General features: G+C 36.6%; 1 protein-coding gene across 1 annotated transcript in view; it reads left to right on the forward strand.

Moving 5' to 3' along the window:
* GRIN2D (glutamate ionotropic receptor NMDA type subunit 2D) overlaps positions 1-26023 on the forward strand; it is a 182330-nt gene that overhangs the window by 74581 nt on the left and 81726 nt on the right. Inside the window, exons 5-7 of the mRNA XM_072426809.1 lie at positions 5875-5973; positions 6168-6336; positions 15954-16107. Coding sequence (XP_072282910.1) covers positions 5875-5973; positions 6168-6336; positions 15954-16107 — 422 coding nt within the window. The remainder of the gene's footprint in view (positions 1-5874; positions 5974-6167; positions 6337-15953; positions 16108-26023) is intronic.

Genomic DNA, 26023 nt, shown 5'->3' on the forward strand with positions numbered 1-26023 from the left:
ATGTGAGTTTTCACTGGATCTGGAATAGAAATAACATCTTTCAATAGGGACACATGAATATTTGAAGATTCATATCTCATTTTGTGTTCTATTTTAGGTGAAACTCTCCCCAATTGGAGACAAGTAGTGGTTCCATTCTCTGCCCAATCTAAAAGTAAAAGGAAAGATTCTTAACTCTATATGCCTTTTTCTCTCATAATCATCAGTAGGAGCTTGCTTTAAACTTGCCCTTCTGTGTAATTACATAGGAATATAGTTTATCAATCTCACCTGTTTCAAAGAAAAGTTTATCCCAGCATTGTTTTGTAAGGAGCCAAAAATTAACAAAAATAAATAAAGTGGACAAAAGCTGATTTTTTAAAATTATTTTTAAATTTAAATTAATTATTTTTTTATTGGAAGTCAAGAAGATCCAGTGTATCTTGCCCTGAAAAGGGAGTGAATGACTGTCAGAATAATTGCACATGAGTGAGCCAGGTTTAGAGCTGCTTTATCAAAGTTAGTTACCTTACATGAAAGAGTAGGCAACCCTCTTATATCAGGTAAAAATGACCTTCCTATTTTTCGAGAGGGGGGAATTTAAAACCCAATCTTGGGCATGCACAGAAGGGGCTTTTTCTTCACTTCGAAAAAAGAAAATGTTTGCACAGTGAGATCAATTCCCTTTTTTACCCCATCTACCACAAGTGCGAGATGGGGTAACGTAGGCAGAAGGGTAGATATCTGCGCCTGGTGTGGAGGAGAATTCCAGGACAACGCAGGACGCAATCTAGAAAACCTCCGGGGTGAGTTTTTTTGTGGTTTACTTGCGCTTTAAGTACATGCAGGCACATGTCAAAACTCAAGTTTTTGCATAGCCATGGTTGGTTTCGTCAATGGTAGTTTTGGTAAATTGCAACATGGGACACGTAAGACACTAGAAAATAAACTATTACATACGCTTCAAAACAAGCAATCCCTGACATCTCTAGCTGCTGATGATAGGTTATTCTTTCCCAAAGATCCTCAAAGTTCACAACAAAGACAACTCTTAAGATATGTTTCAATAATTGTAAAACAGCTCAAGAATATTTGCTGGTCTTTTACAATAGAGCTGGCAGTCTGTCAATACCTATTCTCTTAGTTAAGTAATAACTAAGGTTTCAGTGAAATTAAAAAAAAATGTTCCCCAATGAAAAATTTTGGGTTGTAGAGAAAAGAAGAGGGGTTTTCTGTGGCTTAGATATAATTATGAATTTTAACACTGTAACATTAAACTTACATACAGGAATACATTAATATAGTGAGGATTACCAATTCTCATTATTTGTCTTGGGGTTGGGGTAATCAAACTAGACAGCAAATTGCTATTTCAGGGTAAATTAGAGAGGATTTTAGCTGTGGAGGTTGTTTAACGTCCTGTAGCCCGACGCATTTCCCCTGTTGGCTTCTACAGTGGTATATAGATGTGTAACGATTGAATCCTGGTAGCTTTCATTGAAGCTGAAAAATTGATGAGACACTTCATATAATGATATGCGCGGATGAAACTTGTCTTTTGAATCAGCCAAAATCAGAACTGAGGGTTAAATTTGTGAATACAGGATTTTTTAGATGGGTAATGTATGTTCTAGTTGGAATAGGTCAAGAAAAAACAGTGTAACCTAAAGGAGGATCAATGCAAGTATGATGAAGAAGCAGAATTAAATTTGGTGGTAAAAAGTGTGTGTGTGTGTATATGTGTGTGTGTGTGTGGGGGGGGGGGGGGGGGTGTTAGCTGCCACACTGCACCCTAAATGGAAAACCAAAAGATGTTCTCTTTTGAAGTTTTAAAATGGTAAGCTAAAGTGCAGGTTTCATTGAGAGAAGCAGAGCAACTAGCTGTCAGCCAAAGAATTTCCATAAGCAACTTTTAGGGGTGGCTAACCAACAAAATTTAAATAGTGGATTCCCCCAATGGGTATAAATACAGAGATGAATAAAGACTTACTTAAAAATGCATTTACTGCTTGTTCAGAATAAGTAAATAATTTATTATGCATCTGAGCACAGATTTGTTTTTAACATGCATATTGGTGCCATGGCAAAAACTGTATTTCTCAACAGTACAGGGCAAAGAGAACAATAGGAAAGGTATAATGGATATGCATTTTGTTACTTTTTAATATGATTTAAAGATATACCATCATAAAAACGCCTGCAGGTAGAAAATGCAGGTACAAACTTGTATCAAACTCTAAGACCCTATAAGAGAAAAAATTTACAATATCCAGTTGTAGCATTGTTTTAGACTACCTACTACTTCCCATAGTTCATCACTATAAAGAGGGGGGGTTAATTTAAAACAGAACTGAACTCGGTGGGTGGTGAGCTTCTGCGGTAATCAGCAAATATGCACAATACACTTGCTGATTATGGAACAGACTTTTCAGGCACCCCGCAGTGATGACAGGAGCAGGAACTGGTCATATGGCTGCATTCCAGGAAGTTGCCATCTTCGTTTGTGACTCAACAGAGAAATTTTAGGTCTACGATGATCACTTCAGTCATGGAATGTGTGCACAGAAGTTACGTTGTCTCCGGCACAACTCTGTAGACCAGCGGAAATCCAACCTTTCAGACCTCATCGACCACTAAATTCATATTCCTGAATCCCCCCAAAAAATAAAACAATCAATTGAGAATCGTTATTCTTGGAGTGGGGTGACTGTTGTAATCGTGGAAACAATACTGAAGAATACGGCTTGGCAAAAGTTGCCTCATACAAATAAAGACTACACTACCTTGTTTTCCCGTCTCTAGTACAGTTTGTGAATTTAGTGCAAAATAAAGGCAAAAACTGTCATTCAGAATAAAAGAATTGATTAGAATATTCCTTTTGTTTTATTATTAAAAAAACATAAAAATTGCAAATGATGTCCAAATTTTTCAAATTTTTTTTTAAAAATTGCAAATGATTTCTAAATTTTTCTGTTGGCTACCAAAATTTTTTTGCGGATCACCAGTGGCGACCGCTGCTGTAGACAATGGTGCTACATATGTACACTGCATAAAAAAGCCACCAGGAGCCAGGATTTTTTTTTGGCAAAGAAGATTTTGCAAGGCCATTTAGCTCTACCTCCTTTGACTTTTGTTTTTGCAGTTTCGGTCCACATTAAGAATGAAATGTCTCAATGACAAATGTTTTTGATCCAAGCAAAGTTTCCATACTCTTCCAAGAGAGTACTGTTTATGTGCAGACTTTTTTCTGTAGGCCCCAGTAGAGAAGCAATCACATGAACTAGATCTGAGGCTTGTACTCTTACAGTGTACTGTTATATAGTTCCATTTGTTTTGTTCTTTTTCTATATATTTATAGAATCATATTCTGCTCAAACAACCATAGTAGGGAAAATAAAAGCTTGTTTCTGTTGTACCAGATAAGTGTAAAACATATGTACATCTATTTCTAGATTCTTCGATAAGATGGGTATAAACCAAATGTCATTTTGCTGTGCTGTGTCCTGGCAGGGCTGCATTATAAACCACCAACTGAAACTACAAATGAAGGAGAAAATCTATATTTGATATCCCCTAATACTTAAACCAAAACGCCAGGCTTTTAGAAATAACCTTCCCTTTGTCAAATATTCATAATAGTGGTATAGTAGGAAACTTGTATGAATATTCATATTTTTAAATGTGCCATCACTACTCTTCTTTGAATCAAGATATATTTTTAAATTGGCTGGGACATTCGATTTGACAGTTTCTCTTAAAAACAAGTAACCCTTCAGGTTCCATGTTAGAAATGCTCAATTTAACTCTGGCTTAGCATAATTTTTCTTTTTGAAACCTAAGAGTCTGTAAAGCCTAGCAGCACATATTTAGGGCCAAAGGCAAGACATGTCCATCTTTAGCTGTCTTGCTTGCTGAGCCATGACCTTATCTGTGTTTTGCCTGAAACTAAGTATGGCGTGAGATACACAGTATTTTTAAACTGAACAGTCACAAACGTTTTGAATCTCCCTCTCAATTCTTCATTTTATGACGGAGACAATTTAACTCACATAGCAGCTACAGTGGGAAAAGGTCATGGATCCCTTTCCAAGCCATCAAAGTGACGAAGTGGGCGAAAGAACGAGCCGTTAAATGAAGAGTTGTGGTGTCACCACGAAGAGAAAAAGATCTATTTTCCCTCTAGATAAGAGTCTGGTCTCCTTTATTTCTGTGGCTTTCTCTCTCCACTCATGTCCTTTCTTTACAAGCTCTTATTTTTCTCTTTTCATCCTAAATATATTTGTGTGTCTTAGTTGCCAGGTAAACTGAACAAATCACTGTATCAATCAGGGGGAAATTAATCTGTTACCTGAATCAATCTGTAGTACAGGAGCTTCTTCCAGTCAAGGAATAGAATGTAAAAGTACCTGTACAGAAGGCAACAGGCTTCTGATAAATCTGAAATGCACATATGCCAGCTACCACTTTACATTTCCATTGAAAACAATGCATGTATTAACCAATGATATTCTAACTTGTCTAACAAACATCTTTATTAACCTGTCTTCTTAAAGCAAAAGGTATTTATCAATAAAGATTGGGTTTACTCCTTGGTTAGTATAGCAAGAATATCCCAATTCCATGATTACACAATGGGCAATGGATATATTGTATAATTTTATGTAAATATGTATGATGAATTGTTTATGATTACATTAAGTGTAATCTTAGCCATCAAAACCCCTTCTACTCTCGTTCTTTCTATATTTGTAGTTAGTAAGCCACGCAAATATTTTTTTTTTTCACTTATTGGCCAACTGTATATAGAAACCGGTTTATAACACATACATGTATATGTATATCTTCAGCTGGCATGCTGTTTTGACCAAATTGTGGCAAACCCCATAGTCTATGGAGGACTAATTTCTCATTCAACTCAGGCCATTGTAAAGGTTAATAAGCAAGTTGTTGTCAAACTAAAGGCAAGGGCAGTTAAGCACTGCCATGGAGGACGGGAACTAATGCCAAAATTAAAAAGAATAAAATGCCTTAAAAGCTGGATGTACTATGGGACACATATTATAGAGCACATCATTTATTCTATTCTTTATCTATACTATCAAGTTGAGAAAATGTTTCTTTTTTAGTAGATTTAGAAGTTACACGTGTTTGTTTTTTGAAGTAGTAATAAAACTACTACTACTACTCCTTTTTTGGTGATATAAACTGATCAGTATTTTAATAGGTTTCTTCCTGTTTTAGCCAATGTAAAAATATTCTGCTGCCCAGCTTCTATCAAATTTAGGGAGTTGCAACTGCAGATGGTACAGCATTCTAAAATTGGACACAACCTTTGTGGGAGAGTTGTCCAAAATGTATCAGAAACACAGAGGCCCTGATTCATTAAAGCTCTCCAAGGCTGGGGATAATACACTTTCACCAGTGAAGCTGGGTGATCCAGCAAATCTGGAATGGATTTCTTCAATGTCATTTGCTATTTGCTAGCAAATGCTTTGAATCCATCCCAGGTTTGTTGGATCACCCAGCTTCACTGGTGAAAGTGTATTATCCCCAGCCTTGGAGAGCTTTAATGAATCAGGGCCAGAGTGTTTAATTACAAGAACTAATAGACTGCATGCAATATAGCAGTGTAAACATTTCCAGCAGCTAGGCATTTCGATGAGCAAAACTAGGCCTAAATATACTAGGAATAAAAAACATTGGCAGGGTTTTATTTTAAGAATTACATTTTTTTTATGGTTTTTAAAGAATTTAGTATTTCATTCACAAAAGTAAGACACCCTATATTGATGAAGCTATGTTACTTGGTACTTGGCCTCCCCTCAGACCTCTATACATCAGTTGGTATTTGAAAGCTGCCTTGATGTTGACAAAATATTCCATTGTTGCTTTCAGCAACTTACAAAGCCCACAAGCAGAGGTTGCCACAGTGTCTGAACAGCCAGAAACTGCTCTGAAGTGGATCCAGAACACCGAATTTCTGCAGTTATCCCAGTAACTGACTGATATACTTCCAAATATATATATATATATATATATATATATATATATATATATATATATATGATACTGAATTAAATTTGGCATTTTTCTTTGCTAATCACATGAAATATGATTGGACTTGTTGGGACTTTTGTAAGTCAGGGGTGTTAATTTTTACATTTTTTTCTCTCTCTTCTCTCTTCTAGTCATATGACAGACCCCATTATATTTGTCAAGCAATGCTGTAAGGGATTCTGCATAGATATTCTTAAACGCCTATCAAAAACTATTGGCTTCACCTATGACCTCTATCTTGTGACAAATGGCAAGCATGGGAAGAAAATCGAAGGAGTTTGGAATGGAATGATTGGAGAGGTAATATTTATAGTCATCTAATAAAATGTTCAAATTATGATTAGGCTAGAATGATTAATTGAGAAAATTCATGTTTTATTTGTTCTGTTCATTAGTAAAAGCAGACCTGACAAATTACTGTTTCATTTATTCAGAAAAACAGTGCCAAGAGACTAAGAAAAGGAAGCGCAATGCCCAGTAACCCATGGAGTCCAATCACAACTTAATTCGACTATAGTAGAATAGGGGAAGGTTCACATTTGGCTTGGGATTGAGTGATTTTACGAGGTTCCCAGCCTGCAGCAATGGTTCTTAAAGAACCAATATCTGCTGATTTGACAGCTGGAAGCAGGGGGCAGTACAGCTTACTGCCACCCCTATTCATCCTTATGGATTTGCCCCAAGGAGACAATGCCATGTAGCATCTCCCGAGAAGCAATGGTTCCTGATTAGAGGAAACGTAAATGTACCACAACCTCACTGCAAGTGTGAACCTAGGCTAAATAGGAACTGGCTTATATGGCTACAGCTCTTCATACATCATCTTCATTACCAACCAATAATAGGGAAAAGCGTTGAAATGGGGTATAAGACCTCTCATCTATTGCTAATATGCTCCAAACAAAGCAGAACAATTAGAGTTTGCTAACCCTACTTTTTTTAATTAATAAGTAAGTACATTTCATTCCGACAATTTCATTTGTTCAAATGCCCTAGTTACCAAAAAACAAGGGCATTTAGACAAATACTGGCCTCCTGTTCTGTTCAGTATTTCTCAATACAGTTAATACAAATATTATACTTTAATCGTGAAGTAAATAGGTTTATCTTTTGCATCTATAATAATAGAACTTAATATTCCTTCAGGCAGCCCATTTTTAAACATCCAGTTTTGAAGTGTTTTTAATAATTGGAAAGGATATTCATAAGACACATTAACAAGGAACAATTCCTTCATGTGGAATTCATAATCATATTCTAGTTTTCCACTGGAGACCCATAGACACACACCTTTGATCTCTAGTATGGTCGGTAGCCCCTAAAGTGTATTGTATATGAAGGCTTTATGTAAATTTTACAATCCATTTTCAGATGGGTAAACTGCTTGTAAACTCGATCTGCATACAGTACGTGTATAAGGAAAAATAATTAGCGGCTTGTACGTATAATCTAATCAATGCATCATCACTCTGCCTTTCATTTCCTCTATGGAATTTAATGCATATATTTCTAGAAATAATATTCACACTGTTGAATGCATAGCATGAAGTGATATGAGATGTCAATCAAGCTGCTGAATAAAGGTTTCATTACAGCTCGTTCACCATATTCCTTAAAATAATGTTAACACACTGGGCTTCAAAAAATATTTTTGTGGTGTTGAATACTGATTGTTATTATACTGAGATGGAAAGTAAAATGTTTATATGGCTTTTACAACAGCACCAATAGTTATACAAATTTTGACTGATATATATACTTATTTATCATAGCTTTATGGTAACAAATAGTCTGCTAACAATGTGGCTGAAAAAGAGGCCATTAACGGTCTCTGCAGGTTAATTTTAAAATTCCAAATCAGTATAAATAGTTATAAATAGTTTTTATTTTGTGTATTATTTTTTGTATATCTAAAGGTTTTAGTTGATTGATTTGGCGAGCCAAAATTCGTACCCATCTTTAAAAATGGGGTACCTTCTTTCTTTCTAAGAATTAAGAATTTCTTTTATATTGCTAATAAATACGGCCAAAGTATTGTTTATCCATTTAAGATTTTTTCAAATTGTTATCTTTATTTCTACTAAAGAAAGTCACCTTCTCTGTTCATCCAAGTTGCATTGATATTAGGACAGATAAAAAATCAAAAAAGAGAGAAAATACTTTGGTTCAGTTAGTTTACTACTTGACCTTTTAAACATGGGTACATTTAATAAATAACTTTCAGGTCTTCAGGGAACCCCTGCTATAATTATTATATCCACAGATCACAGTACATTAGTGTAATGGTTATTGGGAAGAATGGCTCTTACTTTGCTGGCCAGTGGGAAGAATAAGTCACTCTTACAGATAGTCAAAAAGATTACTGGTGTCAGTTGGTGTCAGTGACCTGAGTGGCACAAATTGCTCATAGCTCAAGGAACCCCTATCAACATCTGAAGGAACCCTAGGGTTCCATGGAACCCTGGTTGAGAAAAACTGATTTAGTTTATAATGGGGTAGAGTCACCAAAGTAAGTCAAATATGATAAAAATCAATACAGTTATCTGTACAGAAAAATTGCTTATTAAAATATTCTAGATAACATGTTCCTAAAATATATGGAGTTCCCCATTGCAATACACTGTAATGCAAGACACATTCACCTTAAGACTTACCAAGACATCTAGCATGCATTTCTTTTTAGTCTTTGCAGCTAGAGCCTTGCTAAAGATGCATACGTATGGAATATTCCATTGCAGAATTCTGTATTGGGATGTACCACAATAACACAGGAGATATAGTTTGCTGTCTGTGGTTTACCATTCCCAGTGACCTTTTCATGCTTTTCACTTAACTCTGTTTGTGACTTCAGGGTTGGGGAGTTTTAAAAACCATGGACAACTTTATGCATTTGGCTCTCTGCTGTCACTTTGTATCACATCAGGCTGAACTTTAACGCCGTCAGTTTTAGAACTTTCGTTGCCATGAAAGCGGATAAGCTTTGATTTTATGTTTGTTGCTATTTAAAGCTAGTGTGTGTGTCGCCTTTATCTGTAAGAACATTTCCTGAGGTCATCTACATTCTTTCTTATTCCCTTGTCTCACTGAGAGATGTAGACAAGCTTGTCTGATTTTTGCTCCCTTGCCAGACACACCTATTAAGCGTATTGTTTTATTTATATTGCTTTGCATTTGGCTCTTAGTTCCAAGATGTTGTCTCCATGCAGCATAAGACAAACAAGAATACTGAAAAAGACAGGATTCCTAGATTTCCTCTACTTTGTCACTTGAAAATCATGTAGATTATAATATGTCAGCCTGACATATGGACATATCTATAGTCATAGATGCTTAAGGGCTGATCTAGGTGTTATGTGAATCAGTGTTACAAGAACAAAACCAGATAATGGTGTTAAAATAGAGCCATTGTATTAAAAAAAAAAACTCAGTAACATAGAAACATGTTAAAAAAAATGGGCCTTAGGCAAAGAAGTGGTTTTGATAGATGAGGATTTAAATAGGCAAAGAAAATGTGTGCCATTTGTATTGTTTGCACTGACATAGCCTCCCCATTAGACACCAACTCCCCTTGTGAAATAAGTCAGGTGCAAAACTTTGGCCAACTGCATACTGCACCTGATTTGCTATTAGAGAATAAAGGTTATAAATTGTCATCTTTAACATCCACTGGGTACCAACAGCTTTGTGCATGATTTAGCTTTGAGCTAACCTACCCTCCCAACCCTCTTTCTACAACACCCTTCCTTCGGCATTTTTTCTTTACCAACGTTAGGATCAATTTAGTCCTGCTTTTTTGTTCCTTATTACTGCTTGTGTCAGTATAGTGAACTGCCATATACTTTTAGTAGGGAAATCTACTGAGCCTTTTCAGAATCTGCATATGGCCTCTTGCAAGTTTATGCACTTTGCAATGTTACTGCACAGAGATAGCCAACGGTGCGAAAGATTTTGGCTGGAATGGACGAAAGCAAGCAGAAGGTTGTAGCTTTCCTACTAAGACAAGGCCAAAGTTGTTTTAGCGTAGATTTATTTAGGAGACCCATGGAGGCTGGGTAGGTGTTGTATATATTATTAAGGTTATAAAGGAAAAAAGTTATTGTAAGAGAGACTGCTACAGTGATATTTAGTTGCCTGACTGCCTAACCCTAATTGGAGCCGCTCCACCAGAACTGGTAGCTGATATGAACTTCTGCTTTTCCTTTTATGCATGCTTACTAAACAAATATTGAAGCCAGAAGAACCCTATAGCAATCAGTAAATTTTCTTTAGCTCCCATATTCCTCATAGAAGAGCTTATTTTACCTGACAGCTGTTTAAAAAGTTATCTGTTTCCAAATACATTTTACATTTTATTAACAGATAAGGATTTCTTTTAGTAGTTAGTTATTGAGTTATTTAGTTCTTTAAGTAGCAGTAGTTAAACTGATACATTTTTATTTGTATGGAATATGCAGTTTCATGTCAGAAAAATCTATTGGAAACATTATCCCCCCCCATATTTCCTGTAGTTATAATGCCTTAATGAGGACAGTCTGAGGAAATGGCTGAAAAATGATTTGCTTAGTTCTCCCTTAGTACAACCATACCATTTTGACAAAAAAAAAAAGAAAAAAATAAATATTTTTCATTTTATAAAAGGGTTAGACAGGCTTCTATAATGTAAAAAATTGGTGATAGGTCTGATTTATCTGTGTCTTTGAAATCTTTAGTTTTAACCAATTTTTAAATACTACTGAGTAAGGCATTCAGATTTGTCTACTTTATAAATATTACAATTCCGGTCATTTCCGAATTACAGGTGTAGGGTAATAACTCAATGTGAAATCCAGACTTCTAAACTAAATACAGTTATTGTGGAGCAGGAAAGAAAATAGGAGAATGAATTTGGCAATTATAGAAAACCATGAACTAATATATGTCCGAACAAAAAAGCAGTTTTAATGAGAATTCATTATAAAAAAACCGTTATAATTGCTTTATCTATTTTTGTCAAACTTTTGGGTTAGAGTTATTTATTAGATTTTTTTAAAGCCTCTAATTCAAGTTTATCGCCTCTTTTTACATGTAATAATTTAAATTATATATTGTTGAGCACAATGTAATTCTGATAATGTCCTATTACACTTGCTTTAATAATATTTTGCTAATAGGAATTTTGTAGCACTTGTATTTACTCTTCGTGGTGTGACAGACAGAAGTAAAGTCCCTACACTGAATGGAAGCCCACGCACGCCATATCATTAGATAACCTCTGTGGTACAAGTGATCCACTTCTGTAATTAGTTTTGGTCTGACATTATTTAATTAGCTTGCAAATGCAATGGTTCATTTACCTGCCTGAGATAGATGTGTAAATTCTAGGCTTATAAATCTCAGCTTGAACGCTTCACCTCTAGAGGAAAATTTTAGCAGCAGATTTACATATGATCTGTGACAGGAATATTTGGTTTTAATAAGCCTTTGAAAATATCCCAGGACTGGAAAATAGAATGGCATACCGGATCCGTCTGGCAGAGAGCTGGCTTCAATCACAAGCATAGGCAGATAATGGATGTTTAAGTTAATATTGAACAGAACCTTGGTGGTATTATTTCTTACAGTTAAAGTTGTATTAAAATAGTTCCTATGTTTCTCATCGTTTTTTGCTTAGTAAGTAAGATATTTCTCTACAGCATTCAATAGGTATCTAAGTTTGACACCAGAATATTCACTTACTCATAAAATGTGTCTGTGGCTCCCAAATGGTAACAAGCAAAACGTGAATATTCCAGCCAGGACTAATTTATAGTTCGCAGAACAAGATAGGTACTGAATGCTATTTATCAAGTTGTTTTTTTCTTTGTTATTCTTGCAACAACATCACAATTTTACTGTTATCCCTATATTTATGTATATTATTTATAGTCAAATCCTCGTAATATAGTCTAGGGCCAGTTTGGGGAGAACAAAATTCATGCGTGTCTAAGATGCAAAACATCGCCTCAAGTCAAAAGTGCAACTCACTGTGCCAACATAATGTCTCCTGTATTTACTATTGTATTGTTTAGATCAGAGGTCGTCAAACTCCAGCCTTTAGGCCAGATAAAGCAGGGCCAGTAGTCCGTTCCAGCCTAACGCCCACTAGTTTTTTAATGGTCGATCTGGCCTAATCCGGGCCAGCAGGGGTCGGCAACCCGTGGCAACCATGCGGCTCTTGAGTCTCCTTGTTGTGGCTCCCTTCCCTATTTATAATGGCTAGCGATAACACTTCCACCACCGAGGTAAGGGGACACTCCCTCTCTTCTGTATGCATTATGAAGGAGAGGGATTTCCCTTTAGGGACGTTCCTGGTGGGGACGGAGCTATGAGCGTGGGACTCAAGAGAGTCCCTCGCTGATAGGAGTCCCGTGTCCCACGTGTTCCCGGTTGCTTACAAGTGGGACATACGTGATGCAAAAGCAGTAACAGAGAGCCAGAAAAAAAATAGGTAAAGTAAGTTATATCAACTAATTTATTACTGCACAGTAATTATATAGCACCAGCATATTACACAGTGCTGTACAAAGTCATTAGTCATGTCACTAGCTGTCCCGCAAAGGGGCTTGCAGTCTAACGTCCCTAGTCATATGTCATCTAAGGTGAATAGTTTGGGGGAAGCCAATTAACTTAGCTGTATGTTTTTGGAATGTGGGAGGAAACTGATATACCCAGAGGAAGCCCAGAGTGCTAACCCCTGAGCCATTGATCTTGGGATAATGAATCATGATAAACATACATTTATAAAAATAAGTATATTATTATATGAATTGGATTAATTTGATCACGATCACATTGAATTTTTTAAAAGTAACATTTTCTTTTAAACAAAATTAGTATTTTCTTGTCATTAAGTATATTATTGCACAAAGCACATATAAACTCCCATTCCAAGAAAAAAATGCTTTGAACCTGTTCTAATAATGGTTATTTAATAATTTAAAGTTTGTTTATATATTATTTTGTTTTTATTTTTTTATTTTTTATTTTTATTTCAACTCCTCATGATTAAAACCTTATATTGTATATGTCTCTAAGAACATGCAACATCATGTTTCCTATTGATTGTACTGTATTTTTAAATTTTTAAATAAAAACCCTTTCCTTGGACATTGGCCTTCTGGCCTAGTATGCCTTCTTGACCTCCTCAAATGGCCTAGTAGTCCAAAAAGTTTGCTGACCCCTGGTTTTGATAAAAACGCCTAAAAGCATCCCACAGAAAGAAATAGTGTAAAAATTATAAAAACTTCAAAGATTAAAAAAAAGCCCACTCAAAATAATCCAAAGATCAAAAGAATGGCCTTGGATGATCAGGATGACCTTTACTTTTATTTCAACTCAAGCATCAACAACATATGCAAGCCATTTTATTTCTTTTAGGGAAAGTATTACACCGAGGAACAATTTTGAACAATTTTTTTGTTGACTTCAATTTTTAGGCTTATTTACACTAAAATAGGTATGCTGATTCTAAAAGTGCAGTTAGTTTTCTTCTATCACGTTAGGTTTTTTCTCTACCGCGTATAATAATGTGATTACTGTAGCATGAATTTGTATAGGCTATTAACTTACACGCAAGACAGTGTGGTCAGAGGTTGTGCGCTGCTCTACATAGTGCAAAAGCAAAATTTATTATTCTACTTGCATACGTATTTCCCTACTTTCAGATCCTGTCTGGCTCTGCTGTTTCTTGTGGTAAGTGCCTAAACAACCCTGATTCATTTTGTTATATCTGTGGCAGTTTCACCATTCCCCGTCAAAGGGTGAATATCAGCACATTTGTAGAGCAAGCCTATTTAGAACCCTTTAAAAGTAGTAATTACCATCTATAAATTACTTTTTGTCCAGCACTGGGATACAGACAATGTATACAGTTGAGTAAAGGAAAACCAGAAGAGGTAATGAGAACTATATACCAGTGGAAAAGAAAGGCCCAGAAGCCTGTGAGGGGAGGGAGCTAGGCTTTGGCCAAAATGACTAGGTGGGAAGGCTGAACCAGGCAGGTTGTTGTTATAGGGGGAGAGGGGATGATTGTCGGGGAGTTACAATAAGGACAAGATAGAGATAAGTAGATAAAGTAAATAGTGGGTGAAGAATAAGAGATTAACCCCCTAAGGGGTGTTCCCGAGTGTGACTCGGGGCCGGAAAAATTGCAAAAAGCGGTAATCCCGAGTCACACTCGGGGTACCTTTGGGGGTCCCCCTTACCTGATCCCCGCGGTCCAGCGGCGATCGCAGGATCCCTCTGCGATGGCGGGGCACTTCTCCGTCGGGGGGCGTGGCCGGGCGGGAAATTTAAAAGCAGATTACGGAGTAATCTGCTTTTAAATAATAAATAAATATAATTATCATACCTGGGAGTTAATCCTAAGAATTACAAGCCCACAATATAAACAAAAATTTCTATGCAAAAAAAATAGGATCACTTTTTGCATCAAAAAATTACAGAATTAGAACGCTAGGGGGGTTAAGGAAAAGGGGTTAGGAAGTGAGGTTAGAGCTCTGGACACTTGGGAAAAAGATTTTCACCCTCTCGCTCTGTATTCTGAAAATGGGGAGTTCTGGCAGGTCCTCGAGGGCAGTGTGTTGGTAAGGTGGAGAATGTGTGGACAGCCATCTATAGTATGGTGTCTCCAAAATTGGGCAATTGGTCTGTTAATGGGTGTTAATTGTTGGAGATTGTATGCATGATAGATATAGTTCCAGAGGTGGAGGAGTTGCGCCTGGGACCTGGGTATATAAATTAGAGGCACAGATGGCTAGTTATTTGTGGCAAAGGAGTTAATGTCATTGAGGACGTGCAACCTAATTGGAGTGAATAACTTGGTTTAATAAGCTGTTATATGGTTGTAATATTAAAGTGTTATAAGTTTTGTAATGACAGTATGATAAAATGTTTTAGGAAAGTGAAATAAACGTCCAAAAAGCCATTTGAACAATACCTGCACGTGAATTTATTGATCTGGGTGAAAGTAAAGGGGGAAGGGGTGGGGCTGTTAAGGTAAAAGGCTCTGACATACCACAGTCATGTACAAAAAGTATGGTTTAGACTGCTAAACTTTGCCCTAGTAACGTTTTCTACTTTTATTGTCCTCCCACCCATGTATAACATTTATTCATAATTCATTTGTTCATAAATAAAGAACTGTATATTTACAGTGTTATTTAAAAAGCACTAATACTTTGCAAGTGCAATAACCTAAACAAGCCAATCAGATTCCAGTTTACTATAGTCACACCAATGAAATATAAGCTCCAGTAGGCTGCACAGCATAACTAAATTTAAAAGAAAGCACTTACCTTTAATCCTGCAGATCCATCGGAAGGTTTCTTGCGTTGTCCTGGTATCTGTCTTCAGCCCAGCACAGAGGAACAGGTTCCGACATTTGACACTTCTCCCTTCTTCCGGGTTCTTCTTCCTACGTCACCCGATCTTGCAATGCACATGTGCAAGATTGGGTGACGTAGATGGGGAAAAAGATTGGTGATCTCACTGCGCATGCGTAAGATCGGCAATTTTTTTCTTACAATAAGGAAAGGGCTCCTTCTGTGCATGCCCTGTTCTCGGAGCAGCCAAGAGCCTTCTGGGATGCGTGACGTAGGTATCCCGGGAGGCTTTGCCCTTTCATTCTTTAAAAAAAAAAATACAATTTTTACTTTAAATAAAAGGGTTGTCTACATTTTTATGTAAAATACAAATTTTGAGTTTAGGTCCGCCTTAAGTAAAAATTTATCTATTTCATGGCTGATCATGATAGTATATTAGCATAATTTTATGAACATAAAGAATGCAAAACATTTCAATTTCTATCTTCCTTGAGTAAAAGCCTCCTCCAGTAAAACTTGGTTGATTTCCCAATAGTTGCATTTTTTTCATCTTAATTCCGTTTTGTATCCCAACAGGTATTTTACCAGCGTGCTGACATGGCCATTGGTTCTCTTACCATAAATGAAGAACGATCTGAGATTATCGACTTTTCAGTACCATTTGTGGAAACAGGAATTAGTGTAATGGTCTCTAGGAGCAACGGGACTGTGTCCCCATCAGCATTTTTAGGTAAATGCAAAACATAATATATAAAAATATATTTTTATGCTTTTGTTGCAATCTTTTATTTTTGGTGATTTAAGTATTCTTTAACACAGGTCAACGTGTCATTTTCATCAGATATAATTTAATATGGGCTTTGTAGTATTTTTAATGCGGATTTTAAATCTTTGTTCAGTTTTTCTCTAGCCTGTCTAGTTTTTGTGATGCAGCTAGTTATATATTACCACAGAACTTAAAAAGATATACAAATTATATTTCGGCTGTCTACTTGTAACCAGGATAGATCTTGGGGTCCACATGTCATCTGTACCAGTTGTTCCAACAGACTGCGTGACTGGCTAAATTGGCATAAAGCAGCAATGCCATTTGCAATCCCAATGGTGTGGAGAGAACCGCAAGACCATTATTATTATACAGTATTTATATAGCACCATCATATTACGCAGCGCTGTACAGAGTCCATAGTTGTGTCACTAACTGTCCCTCAAAGGAGCTCACAATCTAACGTCCCTACTATAGTCATATGTCATTAATGTAGTCTAGGTCAATTTTTTAGGGGGAAGCCAATGAACCTAACTGCATGTTTTTGGGATGTGGGAGGAAACCGGAGTACCCGGAGGAAACCCACGCAGACACGGAGAGAACCTGCAAACTCCATGCAGATAGTGTCCTGGCTGGGATTTGAACCTAGGACCTAGCGCTGCAAAGGCCAGAGTGCTAACCCCTGAGCCATCGTGCTGCCCACCATCTAATCGACTGCTTTTTTTGCCACATCAACAAAAGTGGATTCTCAGGTAAAACTAATCAAAAAATTGTATATCCCAGCCTCAATTCTGCAATCAGGCCTATTCCTCATGATGATTCATTGCCAGTTTCGGTACTGCCACATGATGGACTTGCTTCTGTAGAAGGTGATGAGGAATGCGCTGGAGTTGCAGCCAGTTACAACCCCGAATCATCTGATCCCGACTACTTGGCCGATGAATATTCAGAACCAGAGACCTTTACACAAGCAGAGCTGAATGATCTTGTTCGTGATCTAAATCTCTCCAAAGACAAAGCAGAACTTCTTGCTTCAAGGCTTAAACAGAAGCACTTGCTTGCAAAGGGTGTAACTGTAACTCACTACTGAAATTGAAATCCATCCATCTGAATGGTGTATCTTTATTGATTCCTCTAAAAGAAGCTTGAAAGCAGTCTTACTGCATAATGGTACTTCCAAACCAAGTTTACCGAATGCCCATTCTGTTAACCTAAAAGAGTCCTGTGACAACATGAAGTTACTACTTGAAACAATTCAATATAAAACACACCAGTGGAACATCTGTGGGGATCTAAAGGTCATTGGCTTGCTGATGGGAATGCAAGGAGGATTCACAAAATATTGCTGTTTTTTATGCCTGTGGGACAGCCAATCTACGGAAGACCGTTATGTCAAGCGTGATTGGCTACCAAGAGATACCTATAATCCCATAACAAGCACTGTCAAGTTTATGCCTCTGGTTGATCCACATAAAATATTTCTGACACCTCTGCATATCAGGTTAGGCACGATGAAGAACCTTGTAAAGGACATGGCTAAATCAAACTCCATGGGTTTTCAGTACCTTGTTGAGAAGTTTCCAAACATAAGCACTGCAAAAATGAAGTAAGGGATATTTATGGGGCCACAGATCAAGTCTGTTTTGCAGGAAGATGTTTTCAAACAATCTCTCTCAGCAGCTGAGCTGGAAGCTTGGGATGCATTTAAGTGGCTGTGTGAAAATTTCCTGGGCAACCATGAGTCTCCTGCATACAAGAAATGAGTTCAGAATCTGCTTGATTCATACCAGAAGCTGGGTTGTCGCATGTAAAAAAATACTTTTCTTGCACTCACATCTAGAATTCTTCTTGGGAAATCTTGGTATGGTGAGTGACTAACAAGGAGAACGTTTTCACCAGGACATTCAGTTATTGGAGTACTGCTATCAAGGTTTCTGGAACGAAAGTATGGTGGCTGACTACTGCTGGATGCTGTACCGTGACAATCCAGGCAAAGGATACACAAGAAAATCATTCTCTAAACATTTTTAAAAAAACAATGGTACCTGACTGACACTGTTCAGTAGATCTATAGCACAGTGTGCCTAATTTTACTTCACACTGAAGATGTATTAACATTCACTTCAATGGTGCTTATGTTTTAGTACAAAATACGTGCACATACAATGTTAACTATAATAGTACTCATAACTCATGAAATGTACATGTTAGGGAAACTAATAACAGATCTGAAATTTGCTCAAAAAACTAATTTAGAAAACTTTGATGTGGTTTCTGATGATTATTAAAACTAATTTTTTGTTGACCTGTGTAATTAACAAAGCGAACGGTTATAAAAAGATACAATAAATTATGTGTTTTCTAGCCAAGAGATGTACAAAATAGCTATTTATAAAAACCTCCACTTGCTATCTTTTTTCCAGTGGGGAAATTCATCACCCTCACCCAATTCATTTCTTTTCCAGAGATGCAAGAAATCCCTCATTTGCACAGAAACAAGTGGCCTATGTAAAGATTTCTCGTCTCTTCTGTTTTGTAACTGGAAAGTCTAAAAAGAGCTGTAAATTTCTGCTCTGGTGACAATAGTTACCAGAACAAATAGGAGAGAGTGGATTCCCCAACAGATAAAGTCCTGACAAGCATTTTAACACATTGACATTGATTTTTCATGCCTATTTGAAAGGCTTATTTAAATAGGAGCTCTCTTGTTCCTTCTAGATCCTCTGTCTATTTAAATGTCCCCAAAAAGGTGCGCTTGAAAAAATGTGTTTTTTCTGTGCTTTTCCAGTGGCTTTCATTTGTGTAATTTAAAAGCAACATACAGTACATCAAAACTGTTGTGGCAACCTGTAAGGAATAGACAGTGAAGAAAAGAGTGGTAAAGGAACAGGAGAGGGCAACTAAAGCCTTTGTTTGGGCAGTCTACTTTTTGATTAAATTTGCAAAACCGCCATGTACCTTTAAAGTTTTACTATACTTCAAATAGAGTACAGTTATCCTAACTTCCCAGCCCCAACAAAGTAGCATGTCTGTACCAGACACATATGCCTACCTATGTACATATCATGGCTGCAGATTGCTGTGATTTTTATTTATCTCACAGTCAAAATTATTTTGCTACTACCTATGCCTGCTTAGTTAATCCCTATAGACAGGTCAGTAGGAAGAAAATGTGGTATATTGTTGGCCTGACAAAATTACAGATAGCCAAAAAGATCATTGGTATCTGTTAAACTGAGAGTCACAAACTGCTCAACGAACCTCTAGCTAATGCTCGAGGATCTCTAGGGCTCCAGGGAACCCTGGTTGAGAAACATTGTTATAGACTAATATGGGCTGTCATCCAATATAAGTGACACTCAGAAGACAGCCCATAAAAGTCTATGGGTATCAGTCAGCAGAAATTTGGGGAGAATTTCTGGCAACTCACAGCTATAAAAGTAGGGTAAATATGCATTTAGGGTTAGGGGTAAGGAGTTTTTCTTTTGACGAAAGGAGAGAGGGTTGGATAGTTTACCATCGATGTACACCCATGAAAAGAAAATTTGTTTGTGATTTCTAATTTGTTTTTTTCCCCATCTGCTGAGAAAACAATGCAACAAGCCATGTGAGATAGAAATTAACCCAGAATATAATTAAACCTAATGAGTGTATCAAAATAATTGCATTTAACAGATGTGATATAAATATTTTATTAATGTGTCGCTTTATTATTATTATCGTTTAATGTAACCATAAAAAACTGATTGCATTTAAATGCAACTATGTACATGTAGATATGTCACAGATTTGAAAATAAAAAACAGCTAAATACATGTGTTTTTAGATGTATACTTTTTATGTTTTGCTGTATATTACAAATTACTATAAAGCTGTTTTTCCCTAAACGACCTTTGGAGAGTTTATTTAAATAGACCCATGGGAACGTGAAAATAGCACTTTGCATTAGGATACCACTGGGTCATGAATGTAACATAAAGTCATATTTATGGATAATTAAGAGCTAGCCGGCAGCAGGAGCTTCCAATTATGTGGTTTCCACCATTTCCCACTAGAAATATTTATATCTTTACAGCCATTTATTTTTAAGGCGATTTCAACCACTTTTAACTTGCTTTCAATCAAAACAGTGTTTGAATTGGACAACACAACTTATTGATAATATGTGAATTTAATACGGGAAGTATATTTTATCTGTTTAGTTGTTACAGCAATGGGAAATTGCCCAAAAAGTATAGACATTGCTAGGAATTATGATCAATTGCAGGCACTCGGTGCTACTGACATTGCCCTGAAGGAAGGATAGTAAGAGATGTGTGTGTGGGGAGAATGTTACTTACTTCAACTCCATCCTGGATTACCCAGCTTCACTGATTAAAGTGTATTCTCTCCAACCTTGAAGAACTTTATTAAATCAGGGCCAATTTTGGGGCCTCGATTATGAGTTGTGCTGTATTTGGAGGTTTTACTGTATCCCATTTTAGATTTGAATTCCTCTCTCAATTTTAATTACTGCTTTATTCAAGGATGAATTCATTCTATGGGGAGACCCTATCTATCAAACCTTCATCTGGTTGATAGGATGCGCAGGTAATTTTCCCCAGTGATACACAGACAGCAAAAAAAAACTTGACATTGGTCTACCACTTTCCTACTTTATCCAAAACAGAAAAGTGTTGGATGTATATAAACTTTAAAGAGGAACTGAACTGTGGAAACTGTGTTTAAAAAAGCCATGCAGAGGGTGAAGGACTAGTTCCCCATTATTGCCTTTGCTCTTCCTGTGGAAGATATTTATCCCATTAGGGATTTACCATACCTTGTTTCCCACTGTGTGGAGGTGGCCATATTGAAAAAGTTAGGAATTTGTATTTTGATGTCAGATTCTCCAGTATGGAAATCAGTAAGTCGTGCTGTAGGGACATCACTAATATCACTGCAATTCTCCTTGGACTAACATTCAGAGGTAGCAATGCCTTAGATCTTACACAGCAGAGATACAGTCATTAGAATTTGGGTACACACTTGCCTAGACACCTTTGTAAGTCCGGTAGTGCTCTGCTATTTTGTGAGAATTCAAGACAAAAGGTGTATTTCTAGGGGTTTTGCTTAAGCATAATTATTGTATCTATAATATAACATACAGTGATACTTCGGGTAATGAGTGACCCTGCTAATTAATTTTTCAGCCAACAAAGAATTTTTGCCGCTCATGAAGATGGACTCAACGAACAAATGCATTTTTGGATGTGCGATAGCTGTATTGAGCTTTATTTTAGTTTTTTTTCGGCTAATGAAGATTTAGGTCTGATTCAAAACAAATTATCTTTGTTAGCCGAGGTATCACTGTATTTATATCTATAATATATACATATTATATCTATAATTATTATAACAATAAACAATCCTAATTTTTTAAATGTGGTTCAACTTTATTTGCTGAGGAAAGGGGTTAACATTAAGAGCTGCCTTTAGATGTCAAGTATTATGGGAGAATGATACCTCCTGCTATCAAATACCTCCTGCTATCAAATAACAATTTCAAACCAATCATTGTGGTTCCCAACTATAAAAGCACCATGGCACCCAATTGTGTCAATCATATAAGCTTTGTTTTTAAAGTAAGTGTATATTTTTGGAATACACAACAAATGTACAAATTTAGTATTTACAAGATATCTCTTACAAAACAAAATAAATCAATAAAAGCACAAAAAAACGATTAACACATAATAGTCATGGAAGAATTAAGTTTGAAGTAGCTCTAATCCCCTACTGAATGATATTTACTTTTCCAGAAAACTGTTAATCATAAACAAATGTCATACCTATTTTCTTTTAGAAAAGAGTTTTCAGAGAGAAAAGATTTTTTTTCAACATTTGTGTCTTTCAATGCTGCTAATCTTTTCCAGCATCATTCACCATCTTCCTACCTAAAAAATATCGCTTCTACCAAGATGGTGGCCCCCACAAAGAGACACACTGCAGACCAAGGCTTGGTGGGTAAATAATGAAAAAATTAGCCTATATATATTTTTGTGCAATATCCAGTAGCACATTTGGGATATTTATTGTAAATACTGCATCTTCTCTTTGAATAGCAAAATTAAATGTGACTAGCTAAGCACATTCTATCGGCATATTGGGCTTTGTAAACATGATTATTTTTCTCATTCACTTTGTATTAAATATCAGACTGTAGAATGTTGTTATAGTTAGAGTCACATAACATATCACTTTGCGATATGTCTCTAGCATTACTTATGCAATACTGACCTTTATTTTTAATCAAATCTATTTGAAAAGGAAAAAAAATCCTTAATATCAGCCTCCAGCAGGCAATAAGTGCTCTCTATAACACATAAATATCTAGAGAGCTTGTGGCATACTCCTGGAGTTTAATACAAGTTACAGGAATATAAAATGAGGCACTAAGCACTCTTATGATGAAAAATAATGTCACTCCAGATAATCTTGCTGCTTACGAGCATGTCTCATCTTTATAGCGAGCACAACAAGACAGCAAAGCTTGCTAGAAATGCTGGAGAGTGAACAGGTTTGCGTATTTTCCAATCTAACCAAGATAATTAATTTGCAACAGCAATGTCCTCTTCACAACTAAATAGTTCTACATAACAGTATTATTTATAACTAGAACAATAAAAATCCTAAATCGATTAACAATGACAATAAAACATTTATTAAATTCATATATATATATACTGTAAAATAAATACATTTAATAAAAGATAAAGATCTAAATTATTCTACTTATATTGGGTCTCAAACAAGTATGGTCTGTTCCCACGAGTGCATTGTAATAACGCACCAGTTTACAGCCATAAATGTAAGTGTGTTTAAGAATGCAAATACATTAGTAATCAGGACGTTCCTTATATCTGAAAGGAACAGGTGGTGTCCTTGTTGCAATAAATCACACCTTACTGTCTGATCAATGCCTTCTTTTCAAACACATGAAGCTGCAAATGCAGAGAAAAAGGAAGAAGATGGTGGCACCCGCGAGGGATTGGGGACTGGTAAGTATATTTAAAAAAATTGCCTTCAGGCAGGTAAGTTTTTTTATTGCAGAAAGGACATTGTCTATCACCTTCTGCAATAAAGAACCACAGTTTTTTTTTTAAATTAGGGTTGTGCTCCACTTTAACAAGCACCCCAAATACCCCTTACAAGTGCCACTGTAGCATATTGTATTGTTATCAGTTTCAGAATCCTTACTGTTTCTTTATGCCCATAATATAGGATCATAATCCGTAACCCCCCAGGTCCACATTTCAGCCATAATACCCCCATGCCATAATTCATATTCCCCAGGTCCACATTCAAGCCATAAAACCCCATGCCATAATTCATAGCCCCCAGATACACATTCAAACCATAGGACCCCCTTGCCATATTCCATAACCACCAACCCTAGGCCTACATTCGAGCCAAAACCTCCCCTCAAAATGACATAATCTTGAATCTTGAACAGGTCCATCACATCACGCCATTCATCCCTCATGCCATAATCCACACAACCCCCAGATACACAAAGGAGTTTTGACAAAGCCATGCCATAATCCAACCATGATCCCAGCCAGGTCCAGGTAGGGATGAGGAGGAAAAATGCTGCTGCCACCAAAGTTTTCAATTCCAACTGCCAAATTCTCTTGACACTGTTTGGTATGGGTGGATTTTGTTACATTATTGTGCATGGCAGCTTACTAGAACACCAAACTGATAAGTTGCTTGTCACTTTTCAATTTTAATTTTCTAGTACGCTCACGAAACCCTCGATAACATTTGCATTCTAAATGTGAAGTCAATTACTCTGTATATTGCTATATTCTGATTCTGATATATTGCTATGTCTGTAAAAAGTAATTATGCCGCCCAGTGCTTGCATCATGGCACAAGTCAGGTTTTCCTGCTGTTGTCTGTTGCATTTAGCGATATATAAATAGCCATAAATGCTATGCTTAGTGAGCTGAATAATGAGAGATTAAGGAGTTAGGAAAATATGTTGGTCTATACTTACCACACTTTCAAAGTGATTTTGGAATTCAATGAAGACTGTTCCATAGACACCAGTGATGCCAAGACTACAATTCCTGGCATTACTTGCGTCTATAGAACAGTCCAAAGTGGAACCATGCATAGGCAGAGAGCTGTTCCATAGACGCGAGTGATGCCGAGACTACTATTCCCAGAATTACTTGCGTCTATAGAACAGTCAATAGAATAGAACAATAATGCGGGGCCACGCATAGGCCGCTGGTCTATAGAGGCGAGTGATGCCAGGAATTGTAGTAGCGGCATCACTTGCTGCAATACGTAGTAGCGGGTGGGCGGGCCAGATGTAATTCATTTCCAGAATTCTTTGAGGGGACAAAAAAAAGGACCTTGCGGGCAGGAGATTGACATCCCTGCCATAATTCATCATCCAAAAATTAAAAGGATTATTCTTCATTACTGGATAGTGATATGCAAATCTTTCCTTTTTGCCCCAGTGACCAACTGTACATGTAGAAATGTAGGTTTGTGGTAGAACGTGGAGCCATTTATATAAAATCTATTTTAGGCTTTTTAACCATTCTCAATAGAGTGTATGAACACTGGGGCTTTGGGTTTAATGAAAAAATAAAACCATGAAGAATCTGATGAAAATGAATAAAATGAATCAAGAAGCTTTCCTTTATCCACCATTTATTGTAATACAATATACAACAATAATGATGGACTTCACAGTTAGCACAATTTAATCTGGACATTCAAACTAGGAGGCCCGATTTCAGTTCTAGCTTTTGAAAACATATTGAATTTTCATGTTCATACTTTATTCATACATGAATAAAATATAGTTTCTGAATTGGATATTACATTTCTAGAATGATTTGAGTTGAAAACATTTACATCAATTTTTAAAATACCGTTTTGTGGAAATGACAATATATTGGTATTGAGTGCAGTATTTTTGGAGTTGTTATATTATCTTTGTTTAAGCAAATGCACTGGCAGTTCCAACAGCCTTAAAGAATATTTTTTAGCTGAACAATGTAAAACTATCCAAACAAAAGGCATTGATGCTAAAACACTGTTTTGTAAACTTTATTATGTTCACATTGGAAGATATACCTTCAACCTGGTAAGTACAGGCCATAGATGAGGTGTGATTCTTTAAAGGAACCCTTGACTTTTAAGTGTAGTAGTGTTCCGCATCGTCCTGTTATCCGTCTTGGGCTGGTGCAGATGGAGCCGACATCTTCTCCTCTCTTCTGCTGCGTTCTTCTTCCTACATCACCTGTCCTCACACTGTGCAGGAGCGAGATCAGATGACGTAAATTGGGAAAAATCTTTGCTCCAATTCATTGCCTAGGAAATTATGAATTAAGGGGGCAGTGCTGCACCCTTTTTTAAAATCGCAAACCAACAAAATTTTTACTTTTAATAAAAGGGTTGTCCACCCTTTTATGTAAAATTAAAATTTTTAGTTTAGGTAGGCTTTAATTTCAGAGTGAAGTGCTTAATTAATTTGATGGGGGTGTTTGAAAGGTGGGGTATAACTGCTTGTGCCCACTTTTCCCTTCTCACTATCTTGGCACTCTGCGTGGCTAAAAGAAATACAGGAAGTGCAAATATTAGAACAAAAGGTATACAAGAAATGAAGAGACAATGAAAGAAACAGAATAGTCCCTACCACAATTCACCAAAACCTCTAGCCCTCCCACCATTCTGTAACTGCTTTCATTGCTTAAAGAAGCACAGAGGCCCTGATTTACTAAAGTTGTCCAAGGCTGGAGAGAATACACTTTTATCAGTGAAGCTGGGTAATCCAAGAAATCCTGGAATGGATTTCATAAAAGTCATTAGCTGTTTGGTA

This window comes from Pyxicephalus adspersus, chromosome 11 (genome assembly GCF_032062135.1).
Source record: "Pyxicephalus adspersus chromosome 11, UCB_Pads_2.0, whole genome shotgun sequence".
NCBI lineage: Eukaryota > Metazoa > Chordata > Amphibia > Anura > Pyxicephalidae > Pyxicephalus > Pyxicephalus adspersus.